At 41.1% G+C, this 24,039-nt stretch overlaps 1 protein-coding gene across 2 annotated transcripts in view; it reads right to left on the bottom strand.

Moving 5' to 3' along the window:
* Positions 1-261: 261 nt before the first annotated feature.
* Positions 262-24,039, bottom strand: part of ip6k1 (inositol hexakisphosphate kinase 1) — an 80,163-nt gene continuing 56,385 nt past the window's right edge. For both annotated transcript variants that reach the window (XM_043708457.2, XM_087994542.1), the window contains 3 exons: positions 18,821-19,002; positions 7,362-7,537; positions 262-5,548 (listed from right to left, as the gene is read on the bottom strand). In XM_043708457.2, the coding sequence (XP_043564392.1) occupies positions 5,048-5,548; positions 7,362-7,537; positions 18,821-19,002 (859 nt within the window). In that variant the 3' untranslated portion in view covers positions 262-5,047. The remainder of the gene's footprint in view (positions 5,549-7,361; positions 7,538-18,820; positions 19,003-24,039) is intronic.

Genomic DNA, 24,039 nt, shown 5'->3' on the forward strand with positions numbered 1-24,039 from the left:
CACATCAGCCTGATGTGGAACTATCACCATTCCTTCATGGTAAAGGGGTCAAAATCCTGGAACTCCCTTCCTAACAGCACTGTAAGTGTCTCTACACAGATGGACTGTAGCAGTTCAGGAAGTTCACAAGTATATTCTCAATATCATTTAGGAATGGGCATTAAATGCTGCCCTTGATGTTTTCCAGATCATGTATCTCTGTACCACAACAAGGGATCACCAGTCTACAAGGTTTAACAGGTAATGAAAGATCAAGCAGAATTGTACGTTTCCTAAGTGTATTTATTTTATACATAACTGTGACAACTGGGAAGTAACACTGTAAACACAGATCACAAGGATACAGTATGCTCATGCCCATAGATTCCTGAAAAGAGGGTCTACCATTGAAGATACAGTCACACAATAGAAATACAGTGAAAAAAACATTGAAACTACTTTGAATAAATTAGTAATATAACAAAACAATTCCCCCCATCTGTTTCAAGCTGAGGGGCTTTCTATCTGGTTTTAATATGCAGAAATTTAATGTTTCCCTACGTTTCTGCAAGACTGTTGTAGTAAACTATTAGGAGCCCAATGTGGCTTTAACAACATTGTGAACAAGAAAAACATGTTCAACCTCATCCTTCAATTCTCCCCATTCCCCTCCCTCCCCCTTTCCATTGCTGAGCACCACATCAAAGCTGCAGTATCCCTTCTCATCAGGTAGCCTCAGCTCATGGTACATCAATTGTGCACAGCACTCGTTGAAAAGGAACTTTATGCCTTACCCTGCCCTGCATCTTCATAGTGCAATAGTTGGGCTACCAGTCCCCAAAGTTGGTATAAACAGAATAAGGGACACCACGAGGGGCAGTACTAACAGAATGCTGTCAAGAAATCAGATATCCATCAGTAGTTCCCAAAAGGCAGATCTCATATTCTGCAGGAAAATATGTTTGCTAGCGCAGTGTGAGGAAACACCAGACCCACAATTACAAACAGGCACATTTTAAATCCTACTGGCTGCAAAATGCCAGTGAGCAGCTGAAGTAAAATTCTGTTAGTGCCATTCTGTAGATCAGCCCTTTTTGCAAAACAGCAAAGTTTGAAAAACCTAAAAGCAGATAAACATACCTAGATCGGGTTGTTCCTGTATGGTGGGCAATCACTTTATGTGCTCTGACAAATCTGTACATTAGTACTTCTCAGACCAGGCTGCTCCAGATTGAGTTTACCCAATGTACTTCCGGTTTTAGGGTAAATTATTGCTCGCAACCATAACTATTTGCAACAACTTGGGACTGAGCAGATACTCCTTATCAAAGTCACAGTTAATACTGCATGCGTTCCAAGAGCATAATGTGGTCCAAGATCCTAAGCAAACCTGGTATCATTTCTTTAATTCTCTATTTCTTTTCATCGGCCTTGAATTTTAAAACTGCTGTGCTGTCTGCAGAAAATAACGAGAAAGGAAGTTGGAACCTGACATTTTAAAACGTTCAGAGCTGGACAGTCTCTCATTTCCTGGTCCCGTCAACCTCTGGTTCTCTGTAATTGAGCATGGTTAGATGGAAATGTCACTCAAATCTGGTTCCTTAGTAATGTGCTACCATAGAAACAAAGGACCTAAAAAGATAGATGCAGCTCAGAAACTGAATTGACGCTTAACTCATTTGTAATTATTTTTGAAAAAAATCTTTAAACAACTAAGATACAACAGTTTAAATATTAAAAAGTACATTGCTAAACAACGGTAGCCCGTATTAACAAATTCTGGGCTGAATTACTTCAGAGTACATTTAATTCACTGTCAGTGTCTTGGAGGGCCATTAGGATCCAGGGCTGCTCAAAATATACTTGCCAATGAGTCACAGAATTGGTGCAATGTTTCTCAGAAAATATCCAGCAATAACTCTGTTAAGAAGCAAGATTGAAAGCTGCAGAGATGTTTAAACAGTACTATTTGAGTGCTGCTTATTTCTCCCATGATGTAAGAGAAGGAGATTGAGTGTAGTGGAGTGACTGGTTTATTTGTGAATGGGAAACTTGAGCCATTCAAAATCCACTGCACTGGTAAAATAAAATATTGTATTTATTAACAGTCCTTACTTGCTGAACTAATGAGCAACATGCATCTGCCACTAAAGTACCACTCAAATACCTGAATTATTTGACTGCTTTGAACAGCCATGTTGGTCCACACCTACATATGCCCACAAAAATAAAATATTAAAAAACAATTCTGAGATTTAAAAATATTACTGACTCCCACCTCCCCACCCCACGATAACTTTCTTCCCCACAAGAGCCTCCACTGTCTTCAATGCTATTTAAACTTGTGACAAACCATTTCCAGATCTTTAACCCTTGATACTGTCACCTGAATGCACATGCGTGATGACCTTCACTGCTACTTGGTCCTAGCTGCAGATCTATAGCTCCCAGCATGCTCCATTAAACAGTTGGCTCCAGCTCAAAGCGATGGCCAAGTTTATAGTGACCTTCCTCTCTTCTCTCCTCCCCTCGCCCCCCCCCCCAAAAAGTGCTAGGACTGCCCTGTTTTCTGGAATGTAATGAATTACATGTATGGAAGGCAACGAATGGTGCTTCCACTTTTCCAGCTTACATTGAGAAGTACTCCTTTCACTTTCCCTTTGTCTTTCATTTCCCATTGACTAACTGAGGCACTGGAATAATGACAGTTCAGTACCTCATCTATGGGCTATTCCACAAGGAATGCAAATGTTTAATTTTTATGGGGAGAAAGGTTTATATGAAGAGATGGACACAGTGACAGACATGCATCAGAGTGCTCAGGTCCATGTCACTGAGCCCTGGAAACATTCTACATCCATTGAATCATATCTAGCCCCTTCTTAATAGCTAGAAAATACAAATTAATTTGGATTCAGGATTACCTCGTGTGCAAGAAAGCTTCACGTAGAGTGCATTGACGACCGGGAAATATTCAGATGAACAGAATTACGTTAATATATTGTGCCTTACTAATTTGCTCTAACAGTGTGTGTTATTTTGGGTTGGATAACACATTTTCAGAAGTATTTAAATGATGTGCCAGGAACTTAGAGTAGGACATGATAGGTTTTAGCTCAAGTATCATTTTCTGCTGCCTACTACCATGAACAAGCTTTGCTGTTCTGCTCCATGGCTGTTGCTTCACACTTGCTGAGAGAATCATCCAGTAATGAAGCCACCAAGGAGGACTATGGTTCAATCACTTGGTTAAACAGGGTCAAGCAAATCAGTAAGATTTCCTTATGAGTTGTTTACGACTGCTCTTTTAGCTGGGAACTTACACTGAAGTCACTCCAGCAGATGCTGCAGGCTCTTGCAACTTTTTGGTATATTCTGTTTATCATCTGCGCTCTATGTACGATTCATCCCTCCCCTTCTTTCACAGCTTCGGATATTAAGATGATACCAGTCACAGTTTAAATATCTGACAAATCTGGCAGTGTCAGAACAATGTTAAGAGCTTACTATAAAACCATTCAACTTGAAAAGGTAGGGCTATGGAAATTACCTCAATCCACTTTACCCACAGACAGCTTGGCATACAAAAGTTTGATCTTCACAATAAAATGCTTACACGTGTTTCCTAGAGTTTGAGCTGACAGGCCACGCAGTTTCATTCAACTGTAGTCTCTAAACTTGGTCACACAGGGCAATGCTCCAGGTCAGTGTCTGTCTCTAGGGGGAAACCAATCCAGGTTACAGCCTTTCTTATTCAAAAGGGGATACTGCAGTTTTATGGGATAGATAGAATCCTGTAAACCAGGGCTCTCAGAACTTCATGATCCAGACTGGAATATACTCTTCAAAAGACAAAAATAAAGATTTTGGAACAACGTAGCAAAATAGCAATCTTAAAAATTACACAGTAGAATTAGTTTGAAACTTGTAACTACTGCAAATACTTGTAAGCAAAGATGTATAAAGTCAACATATTTTAAAAGGATGGCAACGTAACAGCTTCATGTTAGGAATAGCTTGCAGGTCAGTTTTATAAACAAACCTGCCACCTGCATTGTGCCAATGTGCTTTCCTATAAATTATTAAATGCCTCCACTGTATCAGCAGGATGTATTTCTGTAACTACATGAACAATAGGTGAAAACCAATTCCTTCTGGGGATGGGCAGCAGGAAATAGTTCTCACTCTTCTGGTTACATTCACTGGAAGTCTGCAACAGTCTTGCGCTTATTTATCTTCATTATCCAGTGTTGTAAAGGAGAGATTGTGATAACTGAAAGAGCCTTACTTTGTGATACTCGTATCCAAGACCCTTACAAAAGCTCTAACCTCATGGTGCACAGTCCTTTGCAGTAATCCAGCAGTGGTCCATGATCTGACTCTTGGGACATTACTCTGATACATCTTCTGAAGAACGTGCAACAGCCTTCCAAAGAGCTGGCGAGCCACAGGCTCTGTGCATTAAATCGCTGGCACAGTGAGATTAACCCTGGCAAGATACTGAAGGGAATAATATTAAAGGGAGAAAGTGAAGTTCAAAACAAACCCGCACACCTGTCAGCTAAAGAACCTGAGTGTTAACCTATGGAGTCCTTCACTCACATTCAGGTGGTCGTAAATGAGGAAAATTGTCCCAACATTTACAAATATACAGCAATCCATGCAGTCTCAGTCTTTGGGAGCAGTAGGAGATTACCTGGCCTGCTTGCTGCTTTGGTACCGAGTGGGTGCCCCCACATGGCACCTGCCACTGTACAATAGGCCTCAGTAAGTGAATGGCATTGCTCCCTTTTTTTTAAAACAAGATGCATTAGTATCAGTACAGGCAGTGCTGTTCCATGTGACTATGTAATAATTTTATACATTGTGATATAACAAACAGTTCGAACAACAAACTCATTTTTTTCTGTCTAGCAATTTGCCAGAAGTTGACAGTATTTTTGTCTGTGGCATCATCGCTGCGATGAGTATCTGAATAAGCAATCATAAGGTATGTGCTTGAGGGGGAAAGGTCAGTACCTTTCCCTCCCGAATAATAGGTAAAGAATTAGGAACAGTTCGGAATATGCTATTGGTTCTGGAGTTGAATCTCTTCCAGAATACTAATGAGATTCTCCAGTCCAAAGAGATAACCTGTGTCAGGCCCATCATGCACAGTTTGGTCATCCCGAAACCCCTTGAATGTGCTGTGGGCAAAGTCTATCATCCGCACATCAATTTCCGGCTGATCCTGAATGCTGCTTGAGAAGGAAGATGAGGATGAACTGGTGCTTGCCTGCAGGTTGTCTTGGTTCATTGCCCCTGTGGATTTGTTTCGATGGTCTGTCTTTCGCTCCTTTCCATCATAGATGATCAACAAAGAGCTGGAATAGAAGCGGTAAGAAGCTTGCTTCTCCAGAACCTCCTTGAGGGTGCGAAGTTTCAGCAGAATAGCATCAAACAAGTCCACACGTAGGTACCTGCCGTTGTGCAGAAACTGATACAGAGCTTTGCTAAACCCTTCGATGGAAAGACTGCGACCATAATACTTGTTCCTGCACACATAATGCCCTGAGTCTAACTGGTACACCTGAAAACACACAAGCATAACTGGTAAACATGGCTTCTTGGACAAATCAGTTACAACCAAGTTCACTGCTGGTCATCTAATGTATAATACTATGAATTTATTTTCAACCTTTATATCCAGATAGACAAGGCAATGACTTCATGGTATTTTCATTGGACTGTTAATCCAGAGACCCAGATAATGTTCTGGGAACCTGGATTCAAATCCCGCCACAGCGGATGGTGGAATTTGAATTCAATAAATATCTGGAATGAAGAGTCTAATGATGACCATTAATCCATTGTTGATTGTCTGAAAAACCCATCTGGCTCACCAATGTCCTTTAGGGAAGGAAACTGCCATTTCTACCTGATCTGGCCTACATGTGACTCCAGACCCACAGCAATGTGGTTGACTCTTAATTGCCTTCTGGGATGGGCAATAAATACTAGTCTAGCCAGTGACACCGTCATCCCATGATTAATGTCCTGCCTTTGTCGTACGCTCTCAATATCGCTTGATTTATTCTCTATCCCACCTACGGCATTTCATACTTCTTCTTCTTTTTATTTCTTATTTGCATTCAAATAGATTCTATGTCTTCTGATCCAAGGTAATATCTTACTTCTTATTCCATCCCATACTAAATGCTACCCACCACCCTTTCCTTCTGGTCTGTTCTTTCAAAACGTCAGATACCCCTGAATACTTCGTGCCCAGGTTTTATCCCCATAATGGCTATAAGATCATGCACATTAACCTTTTTTGTGCCATTAGTTCTTTACTTTGTTGCAAATATTACATACTTTCAAGTAAAAAGCTATTAATCCTGCCTTCTTATTGTTTCTCCCTATCTTTGACCCTTTTTACTTCTGCTTTTTTATGTACATGCTGTTTCTTCCAGTCCCACTCTTGGTTTGTAAGCTTAATATCCCCTTTCCCAGCCCGTTCCTCACCCCAGCCCAACATCCAAAATTCTCTAAAGCCCTCTGTATAGTCTGGTTACTTGACTCACCAGGACCATGATCCCAGCACAGTTCAAGTGAATCCCACAAGAATAGCTCCCTCCTGGGTTCTCTCTCTCCCCAGTGTCCCCATATTACACTGTACATCTTGCAAGAACCTTGTGACTATTGGACAACTGCATGGGCCAAGGCTCCTTGATAGTAACTGCCTGAGTTCTAATAGCTGCCTCACTTGCAATCACACTTGCCACCTCCTGAGCACAAATCAAGTTTCTAATCACATAATCTGAGGGGTGTGACTATCCTCTGGAGCAAAAGGTGTCCAGGTAAACGCCCAGGGAAGCTGTTGTTTTTAAAATGGTACAGGTCAAGGAATAGACATCGTTTGAGATATCAGGAGAATTTAGCTTCTAGATTTTAAGAAAAAACATCAAAAAATATTTATTCAAAGTTGGTCTTGATAACAAAAAGGGCTAGAATTTAAAGGGAGAAAGTTTTACTACAGTTCTATGAATTGGATAACACCTGGAGTACTGCGTACTGGAACACAGCACCTATTATCACCACCCAACCGCCTGCAAATGAACAGTTTGCACTGAACTGATTAAACCTGTCATTTAATGTAAATTGGAAACTCTAGTCACGCGAACACCAAACTCTGTCACCTCAGCTTTCCTCCTTCCCCACTATCCCACTTCTTTACCTGTTACTTCTTGCATTGCAGCTCATTTCTTATCCATTCAACAGTTTTTTAAAGAATAGTTTGAATCGCACAATGGGTTAAGTTTCTTTCAGCAGCAGATAAACAAAATAATTGATGTCAAACTGAATGGCAGGCTACATTTTATAATGTTAAATTAGTCACTTACTTGCATTCCGCACACTCGCACACCCAGTGCTCCAGAGGTACTCAGCTCACATTTTTTAATCTGTCGTGCTGCTTTCTCCTCAGATGCATCATCCCCGTGCTGCCTGGTCCCCATTTTTAGGTCCAGAATACAAGGATAGCCAAAATGATGAACCACATTCTCCAGGAGTAGGAATTCTTTGAAGAGCTTTGTTAAGGAATGTCTATGCTTTTCTATCCGAAACAGCAAGTATTATCCAAACACGCACAGTGTGTATAGTGTTTATGTTAGTGGACTTAATCACGGAAGGGCCTGCACTACTGATTGGGAGACAGGACAAAATCCCTCCAACACCAGATAGCAAAATTCAATTAAATAAATCTGGAGTATAATGCTAGTATCAGAAATGGTGACCATGGAGGCTCACCACCACCCACTCAAGGGCAATAAGAGGTAATAAATGCCAGTCTTGTCAGTGATGCCTCCATCCCATTATTTATTTTTTAAAAACTATTTCAATTGAAAGGGGATTCTTAAAAGATTTCTTATTAAGAGGCCTCTGCTCCTTTACCTTAAGGTGAGCTCTGATTTCGTACTCAATGGCATTATTCAGTCCATCCTCAAGTCTTTCCAAAGATATCACAGAGTAACTCTTAGACCTACATCAGATAAAAAGAAACTGGAATAGTTTGCCCAATACTAAATAAGCCACTAACTCCTCAGAAACTCTGATTATGCAAGGGACTTTCAAAGTAAACATAGTACAATTTCTTCCACTCAAGAAAATATCATTTTTGATCAGTGGGTGGAATATAAATTAGTATATCAAACAGTGACCAAGAGGTTCTGATTACATTCTAATGGTACAAAGGTATTTCTTTACAAATATTTTCTCTTTTTTTGCCATTGCCTCTCATCCTCTCAAATGCACTACCTCATGCTCAGCTATTACTTCATCTGTCTTAAGTGGTCTTTCTATATCTTCAAGTCTTGATAGTGAGAAGGGATGCAGATGTTTGACTTTGGAAACTGACAGTCAAGCTGAATTTCACTTACATTACATACTTTCCTCTTTGCCAAGAGGATTCACTGTGTAGTGATCAGAGGCAGAAGTCTGGAGAATGTTTATGTCAAAAGTTTTCAACCAGGCCTAATAAGATCAACTAAAATGACTGGCATTTGCCAAAAATGGATAACTTAACACAGATCAAAACCAAATTTCTAGTTTCTGGTTGTATGGCTTGGTATCAAGATTCTTATTAATGCTTTTAAAAATGATACTATGGGGAAGGTCAGCTCAAATATACTTTTGCAGTCTGGATTATAGAAGTGGCTTTTATAAAATGTATAACACTGATCAATTATGCAAGGTTTGTGAAGGTTTGTAGCTCAGTTTGAGGTTTAGGGTGTAGGTTTGCTCGCTGAGCTGTAGGTTTGATATGCAGACGTTTCATTACCTGGCTAGGTATCATCAGTGGCGACCTCCAAGTGAAGCGAAGCCGTTGTCTCCTGCTTTCTATTTAGATGTTTGTCCTGGATGGGGTTCCTGGGGTTTGTGGTGATGTCATTTCCTGTTTGTTTTCTGAGGGGTTGATGGATGGTATCTAGATCTATTCGTTTGTGTACGGCGTTGTGGTTGGAGTGCCAGGCCTCTAGGAATTCTCTGGCATGTCTTTGCATAGCCTGCCCCAGGATAGATGTGTTGTCGCAGTCGAAATGGTGGTTTTTTTCATCCGTGTGTTGGGCTACGAGGGAGAGAGGGTCATATCTTTTTGTGGCTAGATGGTGTTCGTGTATCCTGGTGGCTAACTTTCTTCCTGTTTGTCCTACCTAGTGTTTGTGGCAGTCCTTGCATGGAATTTTGTAGATGACGTTGGTTTTGTCCATGGGTTGCACTGGGTATTTTAAGTTTGTTAGTTTTTGTTTGAGAGTGTTGGTGGGTTTGTGTGCTACTAGGATTCCGAGGGGTCTTAGTAGTCTGGCTGTCATTTCTGAGACTTCTTTGATGTATGGTAAGGTGGTTAGGGTTTCTGGCTGTGTTTGGTCTGCTTGTCATGGTTTGTTCCTGAGGAATCTGCGGACTGTATTTTATTGAGTAGCCGTTCTTCTTGAATACGTTGTATAGGTGGTTCTCCTCTGGTTTTCCGAAGTTCATCTGTGCTACAGTGTGTGGTGGCTCGTTGGAATAGTGTTCTGATACAGCTTCGTTTGTGTGTGTTGGGATGATTGCTGGTGTAGTTAAGTATTTGGTCAGTGTTTGTCGGTTTTCTGTATACGCAGGTTTGTAGTTCTCCGTTGTCCTTTTTTTCGACTGTGACGTCCAGGAATGCGAGTTTGTTGTCGGTTTCTTCCTCCTTGGTGAACTTTATGCCTGTGAGGGTGTTGTTGATGATGTTAAATGTCTCTTCTATCTTGTTTCGTTTTGTGATGACAAAGGTGTCATCTACGTAGCGAACCCAGATTTTTGGTTTGATGGTTGGTAGGGCTGTTTGTTCTAGTCTTTGCAATACCGCTTCTGCTATGAATCCTGATAGCGGATATCCCATGGGCGTGCCATTGGTTTGTTTGTAGACCAAGTTGTTGAAGGTGAAGTGGGTGGTGAGGCACAGATCCACTAGCTTCATGATGTTTTCATTGGTAATGTGATTGATGGTGGTTGGGGTGTGTGTGATGGTCTCTTCTAAAAGTGTGGTAAGTGTTTCCTTTGCCAGGTCGATGTTGATGGAGGTGAACATTGCTGTTACGTCTTCCTCTATTTTGGTGTATTTGATGATTTTTAGGAATTCCTGGGTGGAGTGGATGGAGTGCTGTGACTCTTCTATTCGGTATTTCAACTTACAGACTGGCCAAAGACCGACACACAAGACTGAAAGACCCATGAAGTGTCTTTTCAAACATAAGCACAAATACCCTGTCCAATACCACTTCTGTATCAATTTTGAATCCGTCAACTGCTTAGGAACTTAACTTAAATTTCCCTCCTTTAATCTCACCGTTTCTTCAGCTCTCTCTTCCTTTAAGACACTCTCCAAACCTACTTTATTGACCAGGTTTTTCGTCACTTGTTCTAATATCTCAATGTGGTTCAGTGTCAATTGATGAAAGGCTTTTGCCCGAAACGTCGATTTTCCTGCACCTCAGATGCTGCCTGACCTGCTGCGCTTTTCCAGCAACACATTTTCAGCTTTACTCCCAAATGGCTTTGTCCTTCCCATACTTAAAGCCACAACAATTTTTATTGTTTGCATTGAGAATTTCTGGCCTGTAAGCTTTTAATCTATCAGAAAGCAAAAAATACTGTTTTTCTGCACTTCATGAAATCTGCAGTTGCCCCAGCCACATCTCAACAATGGAAAACCAATGGGTTGCAATCAGCAATTTCAAAACACAACTATAAAAAAAATGCATGGGACTAACCCTAGCCTTAATTCAGTCATTGCTTGTCAGAAGCAAAGCAACTTAGAAACTGCTGACTCCACATGTGTAATTGTAAAGTAAATTAGCAGCTTCTGCTAGTTGGACAACATCCAGGAGTGTATGTACAAAAACAAACTTAATGCAGGTTAACCCTTTGGGACTGATGCATAACACCCTGAGACATCGTGACTGAGCAGATTTATCAAAACAAGGAAAAACTAAATTGTTCATTTCCTTGTTCCAGTCACACAACTGCATCTTGCACGTCTTATGTTTCTATTGATAAAGGCATGTCCAATATTTTCTGTTTTACTTTCCTGACATAGACAAACACTTTGTCACATTCAATGTTCACAAAGACTCTATTCACTATACTTAAGACCAACACATTTAAAAGCAGTAATCTCCATAACATTTACACATCAACAGACAATGCTGATGCAAAGTGAAAATCTTTTAACTACACCAATAACATACATTCATATAGCACCTTCAATGTAGAAAGATTTCACCCTGTCCTTCAGAGAGAGACACTCAGAAGTGTCAAGGTAAAGAACAATATGTGATCAAATACTTGGAGATACTGGTGAGTTTCAATGAAAATCTTCAAGGAGAGAGGGTTGAAGGGGTAGACAAATAAGAGGAAGGAATACCAGAGTAGGAATAACACAAATAGTTTTCAAGGCAGCTGAAAGAGTAAAGGGCTTGGAGGTGATGAAGGGGTAGTGTTAGGAATGGAGTGTATTAGAGTAAGGGGGCTGCAATGGCATAAACAGAATTAACCCAAGAATAATCATTTTAAATGCCATGCACTGGGGGATGACTGGTCAATGTAGATCAAAAGCACAAAGATGATCAATGAATGTGATTTAGTGCATAACAATATATAAGTAGCAGCGTTTAACTATTGCTATAGCTTAAAGAGAGAGTGTGGAATAGATGACCATGAGGAAAATGCAATTGTTGATTCTATAGGCTCCAGAAGCATGGATGAGGGTTTCAGTAGATTTGCTGAGGTTGGGCAGTTGTAGGTAACGTTATTCAGGTGGAAGCAGGCAGTCTTTGAGATAGAGACAATATGAGTCTGAAACACAACTGAGAATCAAATAGGATGCCAGAATTGCATATATTTAGACAAGATAGTAGGAAAATAGAGGTGGGTAATGGACCCATAGCAAGGATGTGTAACCCTGGAAAAGAGTTGAAGATAATGGCTTTGAACTTCATAATGTTTAGTTGAATCAGGGGGAACCTGTAGCAACACCTTTATAGCCCACCTCTGTGGCTGATACCTGCACTTTATAAATGTGCAGCATTAAATGTATTGTGCAAGATTACAGAACAGCTAACTGAGGTGACATCCATGTTTTCAAATGGGCATGTGAATTAATGAATACTTCCAGACATAGTATATCTCTAGTAGTGATGGTCTGCCTAAGGACAGTCCTCTGGTTATTTCCCTACACCTTGTGATCTTGACCATTCTTCATCAGTTGCTTGTGGAAGCTACTTATTTTTTAATTTCAATGAGCAATATGACAAAGGAACATAATGCACAAGGCAGTTTCTCAGCACCTTCTGCATTAATGCAGAAAAGAAACAAATCCTCTTCCCAGAGGATCCTCCTTAACCTGTAAGCAGCCGTCATTTTTTCAGATTCTAAATTCCACTGTCAACATTGAAAGTTTGCTCGTTCCGCTGTTGGCGAAGGTTTGCAACCTTGAGCATCAGACCTCTCTCCCTCTCTCTCTAAACTTGGGATGACCTGTAAAAAGGGCAAGGACCAGCCACCTAGTATCAAATGATACTTCTACATTAGCTGCATAAAGTTGCCCGTGAAATACTGCTGGTCTCTGTTGTCTGAGCTAATGATGTATATAAAACAGTGCAACACAACGCAGCATAGCATCATGACCCTGTAATGAGTCTGTCACATCCAATTAAAATAAGGCTGTTGCTAACATAAAACATATACAATTAACAAGACCTGCTTCCAATGGAAAGTATAAAGGAACAACTGTCTATGCCAGGAAAGTAAAACAGAAAATATTGGACATGCCTAGTCAGCCAACATCTGTGAAAAAGCAATATATGACGCTTCTAGTGTGAAGCACATCAATGACCAAGAAATGTTCATCCTGTTACTTCTCACTGTTTGATCTGTTGTGTACATGCAACATTTTTTCTATTTAAGGACACTGACATCTGACAAGCAAACCTCACCCTACATTTAATAAAAGCAAACATTGCAGATCCTGGAGATTGGAAAAACTCAGCAGGTCTAGTAACATGTGGAAAGAGAAAATAGAGTTAAGGTTTTTTGAGTCGATTATGATTCTTCAGTTTTACAGTCCACATGGTAAAGCACACTGATTCTCCAGCCCCACTACACTCTGGGCTGACGCAAGCTTTAAAGAATTAATCAAGCTTTGCAAAAAAATGTCAATCTGCTTCTCTGATGAAATCAGGTAAACAGAAAATATTGACCAGCTTTCTATATGAAACAAGAACTATTGTATATTGCAAATAAATAAGCTCTAACCAAAGTGGTCAGAAGAAGTGTCAACTATCCACAGTTTAAACACTAACTCCATTTTTGAAAAAACAGACACACACATTCAAGAAATAAACAAAACACTGATGCCAAGGGTGGAGGAAAAAAGCACTGGGAAGCATAGGTCATAACACCAGTCCACAGAAACAGTGAGACCTTCCCTTTGCTTTGCAGGTTCTTTTGTCCTCCAATCTCCTTATCTAGATTCTTTCCCCTCTTCACAAGCAGTATAGCGTGATAAGTGCACTCATTATTAACTCTGTTGGTTACTGGGGTTAAAAGCAATGGCTTACAGCCACTGGTGGCAGATAATAAGTAGCTTTCTTTGGGCTTCAGAAAGATGAAAAAGCAGAACGTGCTCCTTCAGCAGTCCAGAGACTTCTCCCAACCTTCTCATAAACACTAAAACTATGCACCTGCCCAGAAGCTAATCAACAAATTGTCATCGGGCTAATGATTTCCAACATTTGCAACTTTCCAACGTTTGCACAAACCAATCAGCAATCTGTTGCTGGATCAATCTCACTCTGCACACAACCCCCCAGTGCCTTAGCCTCTTACCTCTCCTCCAGCTTCGAGCAACTGTGTGTATAGTGTTTGCACATACTCTGTGTCTCCTTGGGTTATCTCTGGGTGCTCCAATTTCCTTCTGCAGTTCAAAGATGTGCAAATTAGGTGGATTAGCCATGCTGAGTAGCCCACAATGTCAGGGATGTGCAAGTTAGAATTAGCCATGGGAAATGCAAGGTTACAAGGATAGGGTAGGGGGGTTGCTCTGCATTGAATACTCTTGGGAGCATCAGTATGGACTTAATGGGCTGAATGGCCTGCTTCCACACTTTTGGGATTTTATGATTCTACATTTTAAGTATTAAAGCAATCTGAAAGGTAACACAGGAAGAATAAAGAACCTATTCTCACAATTAAAATTCTAAATTGTAATCACAGCAGTGCTAATCATTATAATTAAATTATGACAATGGAAAGATTTTTCTGCACTATATCTTTGACAAAAAAAAAATTAAAGTCCTGCCTCTATTGTGACCCCAGAGATTAGATAGTGGACTAATAACTTTGCATAGTATGCATATAAAGATAAGTCACCTTATGGACATAGGAAATAGAAATACAAAATACAATACAGAACATCAACCAGTTGCAGTAATAACACATTAACTGTTGGCATTGCCATCTGTTACATAATAGAACGAACCTATCAGCAAAGCAGCTTACCTGAAGTATTCAAACAAACCATGCTGTAATACCACCCTTTTTTTTAAATCATGAACATCACTGGTAAATGTACTTTCTACATCAATTGAGAGAAAACTGTCTTCATCCACTAATAATGAGAAACTAAATTACAATGCTTAATATAGTCAATTCAATAGCATCATATTCACTCCATACTCCAATCAGCATAATGTTTCCCTGCCATTCAGAAACAAAATCAGGAAGTTCTTCTTCCTACATGGAGTAAAAATCTAGGAATTTCTCTTTGAAAAGGCTATGGATGTTGGATCTCTATAAATTCTTGAAGTGGAGACTGATGGATTGTTGCTTACAATAGCTTGATGCATTTCAGAAATGACTCTAACTAATCAAAAGGCATTGCCTCCAATTCTCTCAGCTCGTGTCCTGCTGAAATACCAATCTCCAGTCTCAGTCCCAGGAGATGACAATCTCCGATCCAACCTCCCATCCTCTGCAACATTCAACTCATCCAAAGGGCAGAAATTCCTTCAGAATCTTACAGTCCATCCCACTTAAATGTTCTGTTCCTCTTATTTTAAGATTTTGCTAATCTCCCCTTGCCTTAAATCTACCATAGATAGATAGTAGTATCCATAGTGTGGAAACACTGTATTGGCCCCACAAGTCCACAATGACCCTCCAAAGAATAACCAACCCAGACCCATTCCTCTAGCCTATACTCAACATTTCCCCTGATTAATGACCAAAACAATACATCCATGAACACTATGGGCAATTTAGCATGTCCAATTCACCTAACCTGCACACCTTTGGACTGTGGGAAGAAACCAGAGCACCCGGGGGGGGGGGGGGGGAGACCCACACAGAGTACGTGCAAACTCCACACAGACAGTCGTCCGAGGCTGGAATTAAATCCGGGTCCCTGGCACTGTGAGACAGCAGTGCTCTCACTGAGCCACTGTGCCGCCTTGTGTTCTGTTCTCTTTGTCTCATTTTCAGAATCTTCTCCCTCTTTTTCAGCTGGCAATGGCATAGTGGTAATGTCATGGGGCATGCAATCCAGAATCTCAGTCTCAGGTTCTGGGAAATGGACTTAAATCCATTCCCCCAGTGAATCAGTGCTCCTCCATATTGAACTTTGCTCAGAGGAAGGTCTGCAGGAATGCATGGGTGGATTAGCACACAGAGGTCTCCGGATGGGGAACTTCAACACTCATCACCAAGATGGTTCAGCAGCAGACCCAGCTGGTTAATTTCTAAAGGATACAATTGCTAAACTGGATCTGCGGCAGGTGGTGAAGGAACCAACAAGACGGAACAATCTACTTGACTTTGCCCTTGCCAATCTGTCTTCCCAAGACAGTATTGCAGGAGTAAGTGAGGACTGCAGATGCTGGATTGATTAGAGTCAAGAGTGGGGTGCTGGAAAAGCACAGCAGGCAGGCAGCATCCGAGGGGCAGGAGAATCGATATTTAGGGCAAGTGCCCTTCATCAATATTGTAGGAGTGACCACTGCACAATCATTGCGCAGATGAAGTCCTGTCTTCATATTATGAATACTCTCCATGTGTCATATGGCACTACCATCATGCTAAATGGGACAGAATTCAATCACATCTAACAACTTCAAAATGGACAACGTCACATTTGTTTACATTGAACTGCATCTGCCATAATTTAGCCCATTCACCTCATCCATCAATACTCCTTTGTAATTTTATGCTATTATCTACACAGCCTACAATGCCGTCTAATTATATAGCATCGGCAAATTTGGATGCAAGATTTTCTATGCCATTATTCAAGTCATTAATAAATAATGCAAATAATTGAGGCCCCAACAGATCCTTGTGGGACACCACTGGTCACATCCTGCCAATCATACCCATTATCTCTATTTCTGTCGCTTGCCTCCCAACCAATTTCCCAGTCATGTTAGTAATATGCCTTCAGTTCTGTGGGCTTCTACCTAAGATGACACCATCTTACGTGGGACTTTATTAAATGCCTTTTGAAGTCCATAATAAAAATATTCAATTTTAAAAAGGTGCTCAGTTATCCTATTCTTGATTACAGACTCCAATCATTTCTCCACTACAGATGTCAGGCTAACTGGTCTGCAGTTCCCTGGTTTTCTTCTTCTGCCTGACTTAAAAAATAGAGTAACATGCAATTTTTCAATCCAGAAAGATGGCACCTGTATTAAGTATAGACTCGGAGATAGCAAGACTGCAGAAGCTGAAAGTCAGAGTGTGGGGGAGTCCAGAACTAGAGGGCATAGGTTTAAAATGAGGGGTGAAAAATTTAAAAGGGACCCAAGGGGCATCTTTTTCATGTACACTGTGGTGCATGTGTAGATTGAGCTGCCAGAGAAAGTGATGGAGGCTAGTACAATTACAACATTTAAAAGGCACCTAGATGGGTATATGAAAAGGTTTAGGAGGGATATGAGCCAAATGCTGGCAAATAGGACCAGATTAGCTTAGGATATCTAGTCTGCATGGACAAGTTGGACCAAAGAGTCTGTTTCCATGCTGTACATCTTTATGACTCTATAAATGTGTAGCTGGAAAAACAGTCGGTCAGACATCATTGGAGGAACATGAAAGTCGACATTTTGGGTCATAATCCTTCATCAGAGTTAAAACAAATGTGCTCCTCTTCTATAACACCCTCGGATGAAAACCATTCGATTCTGGGAATTAGTCACTCTTTTAGTTCCATTAAGTAAACATTGATAATGAGGAAATTAAGTTATTCAGTCCCTGTCCCACCCCACTATTAGTTTCCTCAGAACTTTGGCAAGCTATTTTCCTTTTGTACTGTAAATACGGAGGCAAAGTAATTATTCAAAACTAAAATAAAGGACTGGATGCTGGAAATCAGAAACTGAACAGAAATTGCTAGAGAAGCTCAGCAGGTCTGGCAGCATCTGTCGGAAGAAAGCAGAGTTAGGATTTTTCGATTTCAATGACTCTTCAACACTGTTTATAAGTTTCTCCAGCAATATCTGTAATGATTCAACATGTCAATCAATTACGCAATCATTGAAACTATCTCTACTTTCAATCTTTGGTGGACCAATATTGCTCCTGACCACCATTTTCTTATCACAAGATTTATTCTTATTGATTTTGATGTCCCTTGCAAGTTTTCTTTCATAATCTCTTTTTGTAGTTCTTATAACTTGCTTTGTGATTCATAGCATCTTTCCCAGTTGGCAGGAATTATGTTATGTTTGCATTTTTGTAAGCCCTTTCTTTTAGTTTTATGCTATCCCTTATCTCTTTAGTTGTCCATGGTTGTCTCTGCTCTTATGAAGTGGAGCTTTTCCCTTTCAGGGATATAAACTGGCTCTGTACTACATGAAATGTTGCTTTAAACATTTTTTATTCAGTTGTTTTATCCATGAGCAGATGCTCTCAGTTTACTGTGGACAGTCTCTGTCTCATCACATATAAGTTAACCATATCTTGATCTGAAATTCTAGTAGTTGATTTGTGCTTTTTGATGGACTACTCTCCACTTGCCTGGATGTGTGCAGCTCCAACAATACTCAAGAAGTTTGACACCATCCAGGACAAAAAGCAGCCTGCTCAATTAGTGCTGTATCCACCATCTTCAACAATGTCTCTCTCCATTGCTGAAGGACAGTGGCAGCAGTGTGTACATTCACAAGATGCTCTACAATAACTCACCTTTGACAGCACCTTCCGAACTTGTAACCTCTCCCACTCAGGCAAAGGCAACAGACACATGGGAACACCTCTACCTACAATTTCTCCTCCATGTCACACACCAATTTGCCCTGGAACCTATGCCATTGTTTGTTCACTATTGCTATGTCAAAATCCTGGAATTCCTTTCCAAATAGCAAGGTCTGCAATAATTCAAGGAGGCAGCTCACCACAACTTTCTTCAGTACAATTACGGACGGACAATAAATAATAATTCTGCCAGTGATGCTCACACCCTTCTTTCTAAATCTCTCTCTTTGACAAGATTTTGGTCAGCAGTACTAATTATTTCTTTGTCTCTGCTCACCAATGAACTACCTTTCAAGTTATTCCACATTAGGAGGTCCAATGTAAATACAATTTCTACTTGGCATGGGGTACTGCTGCAGTTACACTGTTGAGAAGCAGAAGTATTATATGTTTTGTTCAGAAGTAGTCAGGTGTAACAGTTACATTAGGCTGCATCAAATAAAGAGGATAAGTTGATAGGGTGTTAATAACGGATGGCACTATTGTTAAGCACTGTATATTACAAGCAGTTCTGAGTAAAGGATACTGTAGAGTTTCCGATCCTTTGATTCTGAGCGCATGCGACTCAGCTGCTGCTTATGGCAGCGTAGACTCCAAGGGTTAAAGCTGATCTTCTCTGCAATCAGCGCACTGTTGCTATCCAACATTTGGAAGGGAATGTCCGATGGAACCTGCAGCTCCACCTTTGGACTCTTCATCTCCTGAGGGCTGTAAGAAAGGCAAAGAGGTAAAAAAATAAACAGGGTGAAGAGCAGAACAAAGTCTTTTCACACAGCAGTCACACACATTCACTGATGAAAGGGTTTGTCTAGCAATCTTCCCTTGCCACATTGACCTAAATGCAGTCACACTGCAATCCAAGCATTCAATGGATATTCAAACTGCATCTTATTGAATTAAGATGTATTTGTTTCTGTAATCCCAACCAAAAGATAGTTATATATTTTACTGATAACCTTTGATCTTGTTTGTTGGGAGCTGTTGAGAAATATTATGGAAATTTAACTTACGTTTTTGTTAAAAGTTCAAATTCCTTTTATATCCAAAGCTGACAACTGGAAAAGATGCGTGATGTAGAAAGTATCCAGCTTAAAACAGCAGCAATAGTGTTAGGGATTGTCAGCTACTCTTGAAAAGCAAGCTGGTGGAAAATGAAAATGAAAACAGACACCTCCAGTGTTCTGGGCAGATGCACTTCATACAAGCCTCATTAACAATAAGTAATGGTCTGCTGCTTGTTAAGCTGCATGCCATGGAGGGAGCTGATTTATACTCACTGCAATGGGCCCTTCTACTATACAGTGCTCAGGTCTGTGTCTCACACACATTGTGCAAATTGGTACCAACACAATAACAAATATCTGTGGCACGGGTAACTGCCACATTTTCTGCTCAGGGTTTCAATTACCTTCACAGTACGTGGGCAATTGATATCACAGGTTGCTGTGTGGCACCAGTCATTCCATCCCTGTAGCAATGCAAACACATGCAATGTCAGAAACACGCACCACGAACAGAAATCAGAATCACCCACCCGTTTCAGTGTCAATTCAGCCAATCAATTAGAATTGCGTTCGTTAAAATAGGCACTTCACCCATTTGCTCTCTTGCCATGGACAGCAGTGCAGAACAACGTGGGTTCATGTTACCATCAGAAGACCTGAATTTCTCAGTGACACCTCTGAATTCACTTCTGGGAATAAAGAGGTTACACCTATCAAATTCAAAACCTGAACTGTTCTGTCAAAGTGAGAGTTTGCTTCAAACATTGTTAAAGATGCTATGCAGCAAAGACAATAGTTCACAAAAGAGCTGTGGAAACCCTCAGTGATTCACAGTAAAGAGTTTCTAATGCTTACCTAAAGTATATTAAAGAAGTCACTTGATGAGAAAGTCTACAGAATTAGATTTAATTCATTTTGTTAGTTTTACTAAAAGCTATATATTCCTCCAGTTTAATGTATGCATAGGCACACTTATAGTGCACTTAAATAATTTACTCAGCTGTCAATCTTAGCAAGTACCAGCAGTTTTATATCTAGGTTTTAGTCAGCTAGGTAAAACCTGCTCTGGGAAACCTGCAACAGCCACATAGATCTCATACTACAGGATAAACAGTATACAAGTCAGTATACTTTTTGTGACATTATAAATGTATCCCATTAAGCCATTCTTACTATTGCCATCACTAGTACTCTACCTCACTGGTATAGTGAGGCACCAGTACACAACAACATATCTCTCTAGTGAAACAATTACAACTTTTTAGTGATAGATCTGACCCCACCAGTGTTGTAATCCAGGGTTGAACACTAACAGACTTGTAACACAACTATTGTAACTCAGTATTATACAGTGACCAATCTGTGGTCATTAGTAAGTTTCCTTTTCCTCCGCTACATCGATGACTGTATCGGCGCTGCCTTGTGCTCCCACGAGGAGGTTGAACAGTTCATCCACTTTACCAACACCTTCCACCCCGACCTCAAATTTACCTGGACCGTCTCAGACTCCTCCCTCCCCTTCCTAGACCTTTCCATTTCTATCTCGGGTGACCGAATCGACACGGACATCTACTATAAACCGACCGACTCCCACAACTACTTAGACGACACCTCCTCCCACCCTGCCCCCTGTAAAAACGCCATCCCATATTCCCAATTCCTTCGTCTCCGCCGCATCTGCTCCCAGGAGGACCAGTTCCAAAACCGTACAACCCAGATGGTCTCCTTCTTCAAGGACCGCAATTTCCTGCCAGACGTAGTCGACGATGCCCTCCACTGCATCTCTTCCACTTCCCGCTCCTCCGCTCCTCCGACCCTCCAACCGCCACCAGGACAGACCCCCACTGGTCCTCACCTACCACCCCACCAACCTCCATGTACAACGTATCATCCGCCGTCATTTCCACCACGTCCAAACTGACCCCACCACCAGTGATATATTTCCCTCCCCTCCCCTATCAGCGTTCCGAAAAGACCACTCCCTCCGTGACTCCCTTGTCAGGTCCACACCCCCCACCAACCCAACCTCCACTCCTGGCACCTTCCCCTGCAACCGCAAGAAATGCAAAACTTGCGCCCACACCTCCCCCTTACTTCCCTCCAAGGCCCCAAGGGACACTTCCATATCCGTCACAAATTCACCTGCACCTCCACACACATCATCTATTGCATCTGCTGCACCCGATGTGGCCTCCTCTATATTGGGGAGACAGGCCGCCTACTTGCGGAACATTTCAGAGAACAGCTCTGGGACACCCGGACCAACCAACCCAACCACCCCGTAGCCCAACACTTTAACTCTCCCTCCCACTCCACCAAGGACATGCAGGTCCTTGGACTCCTCCATTGCCAGACCATGGCAACACGACGGTTGGAGGAAGAGCGCCTCATCTTCTGCCTGGGAACCCTCCAACCACAAGGGATGAGCTCAGACTTCTCCAGTTTCCTCATTTCCCCTCCCCCCACCTTGTCTCAGTCAAATCCCTCGAACTCAGCATCGCCTTCCTAACCTGCAATCATCTTCCTGAACTCTCCGCCCCCACCCCACTCCGGCCTATCACCCTCACCTTGACCTCCCTCCACCTATCGCATTTTCAAAGCCCCTCCCCTAAGTCCCTCCTCCCTACCTTTTATCTTAGCCTGCTGGACACACTTTCCTCATTCCTGAAGAAGGGCTTATGCCCGAAACGTCGATTCTCCTGTACCTTGGATATTGCCTGACCTGCTTCACTTTTCCAGCAACACATTTTCAGCTAAGGTACCTTACTGTCATGCAGAAACAGACATGTATTCAGAGGTATTGTACCCCATGGTACAGTGACAGACTTGTATCCACCAGTACACTCTCATCGTTATAATGACAAGTTTGGACACAGTGCACAAGTAATTCGACATACAATTACTGAGCACCACTGTAAATGCACCTGTATCTATCAGTACAGGAGTCCACCCACCCCACAGTCTTAAATAGTAACAAAGCTGTACCCATCAGTATGTTTCACAGTTACAGATTTGTATCAATCAGAGCCGCACCTTAGTGTTATGGTAGCAGGCCTGTACACACAAGTACTATATCCTAAATTATCCACCAGTACTCTCAGTGCTACAGTGACAGAGTAGTACCCAAAAGTACTGTACCTATTCAATGTTTATTAGTGATAGACTGTTTGCCCATCAACACACTACCTTACTTGTTATATAGTGATAGATCAGTAGTTCACTCAAGCAGTTTTACATAATGATGGGATGTAGAATTAATGGATTCAAACCTAAAACTACACTGAAAGGCTTGTATTTACCAATTCATTACCTCAAAATCTGCCCAAAATCACAAGGACCTGGTGCTAAAGTTACTTATAGCTGATCATCAGGTTTTCTAAATTAGTAAGTTAAAACATGCTGCATGCTTTGAGAGAGAGAGACAGAAACTGAATGAGAAACATCAAAAAACATCCAAGTGATGTGGGGTCTTTGTGCAGTTCGAACAAAGTCCATACATGAAGAGAGAGGATAGATCCAGAAAGGCGATTGATAATTATCAGACACCATGTGAGGGTGGTAGATAAGTAGAAATAGAATTGTAGTCAATAACATTTTCAGGATTAGAGAAGAAGTGGAAGCAGCACCAACATCATCAGTTATGTTATGAAGGAAGAGATCATACTGTTGACCTAAGTAGTGCATTCCATAGAAAATAAAAAGTTAAATTAGTCAGCGTTCTGTGAAGTGATTAAAAAAATTCTATTGAATAATCCATTCTGAACCACTGACTAGTATATTTGCACCAAATGCTCATTGCAGTTTCAGGAATTGCATATGTGCCAGCTTTTAGCAACAATCACCTAGCTCACCGCCCTCCCAAATCTTTTGCCCACAGCCCTGCAATATTCTTCTCTTCAGCGAATTATCCATTATCATCTCGAAGGGAATCTGCTTCTACTGCACTCTCAGGAAGTACGTTCCAGACACCAGAGGTTAAATACCAGAGGTTAAAATACTGGATTATCAGAGCCCAGGAATATAACTTTTCTAGTCAGAGGTTTATCTCTGCTCTCACTCCACAAACTGCAATCACACTGATCATTTGATTTCCAGAGACATTCTTAAGTAATGTGTGACAAACGTCTGGTGTACTGGGTCTTAAACGCAGACCTTCTGGATTAGAGGTAGGGACACCACCACTGTGCCACAATACTCCTATATCATAATTATATATTTTATATAAACTGGCTCACCCAATTTATCCCTTAATTAACATAAAACTATTGCCTGGACCCTAAAATACTTCAGAAAAAGGTTTCCAAAATGGTTCTTTTAAAATTCATCTTAAATATCACAGATATGCTTGTTTAAGGTAGGATGGAGGTGACTTCAGCAGAACATACCTTTTCCAATTGCTTTAAGGGTGCAAAGCATAAGCAAAATCATTTAGGTTGGTAAACGTAATACAAAACAAAGAATAAACTCTGCTTGATTAGTATTAAGCCTCAAGGACGAAGATGGGTGTGGATTTAATTCTTAGTCTATACTGAGCTGTGTCCAAGCAGAACTGGGGTGCTAGGATCTGTTTTAGCTCCCAGGATGGCGACAGGAGTAGTCAAACAGGACCCCCCACCTCGGACTACCAGCAGCTGGAAAGGGTGCATGCACAGGCAGCCAAATAAACGTAAAAATAATGTTGGAAATCTGAAATAAAAACAGCAAGTGAAGAAACTTAGCAGGTCTAGCAACACCTGCCGAA

Source organism: Chiloscyllium plagiosum, unplaced genomic scaffold, assembly GCF_037043375.1.
Source record: "Chiloscyllium plagiosum isolate Xiang-an unplaced genomic scaffold, Cpla_swu_hap1 HiC_scaffold_14, whole genome shotgun sequence".
Classification (NCBI taxonomy): domain Eukaryota; kingdom Metazoa; phylum Chordata; class Chondrichthyes; order Orectolobiformes; family Hemiscylliidae; genus Chiloscyllium; species Chiloscyllium plagiosum.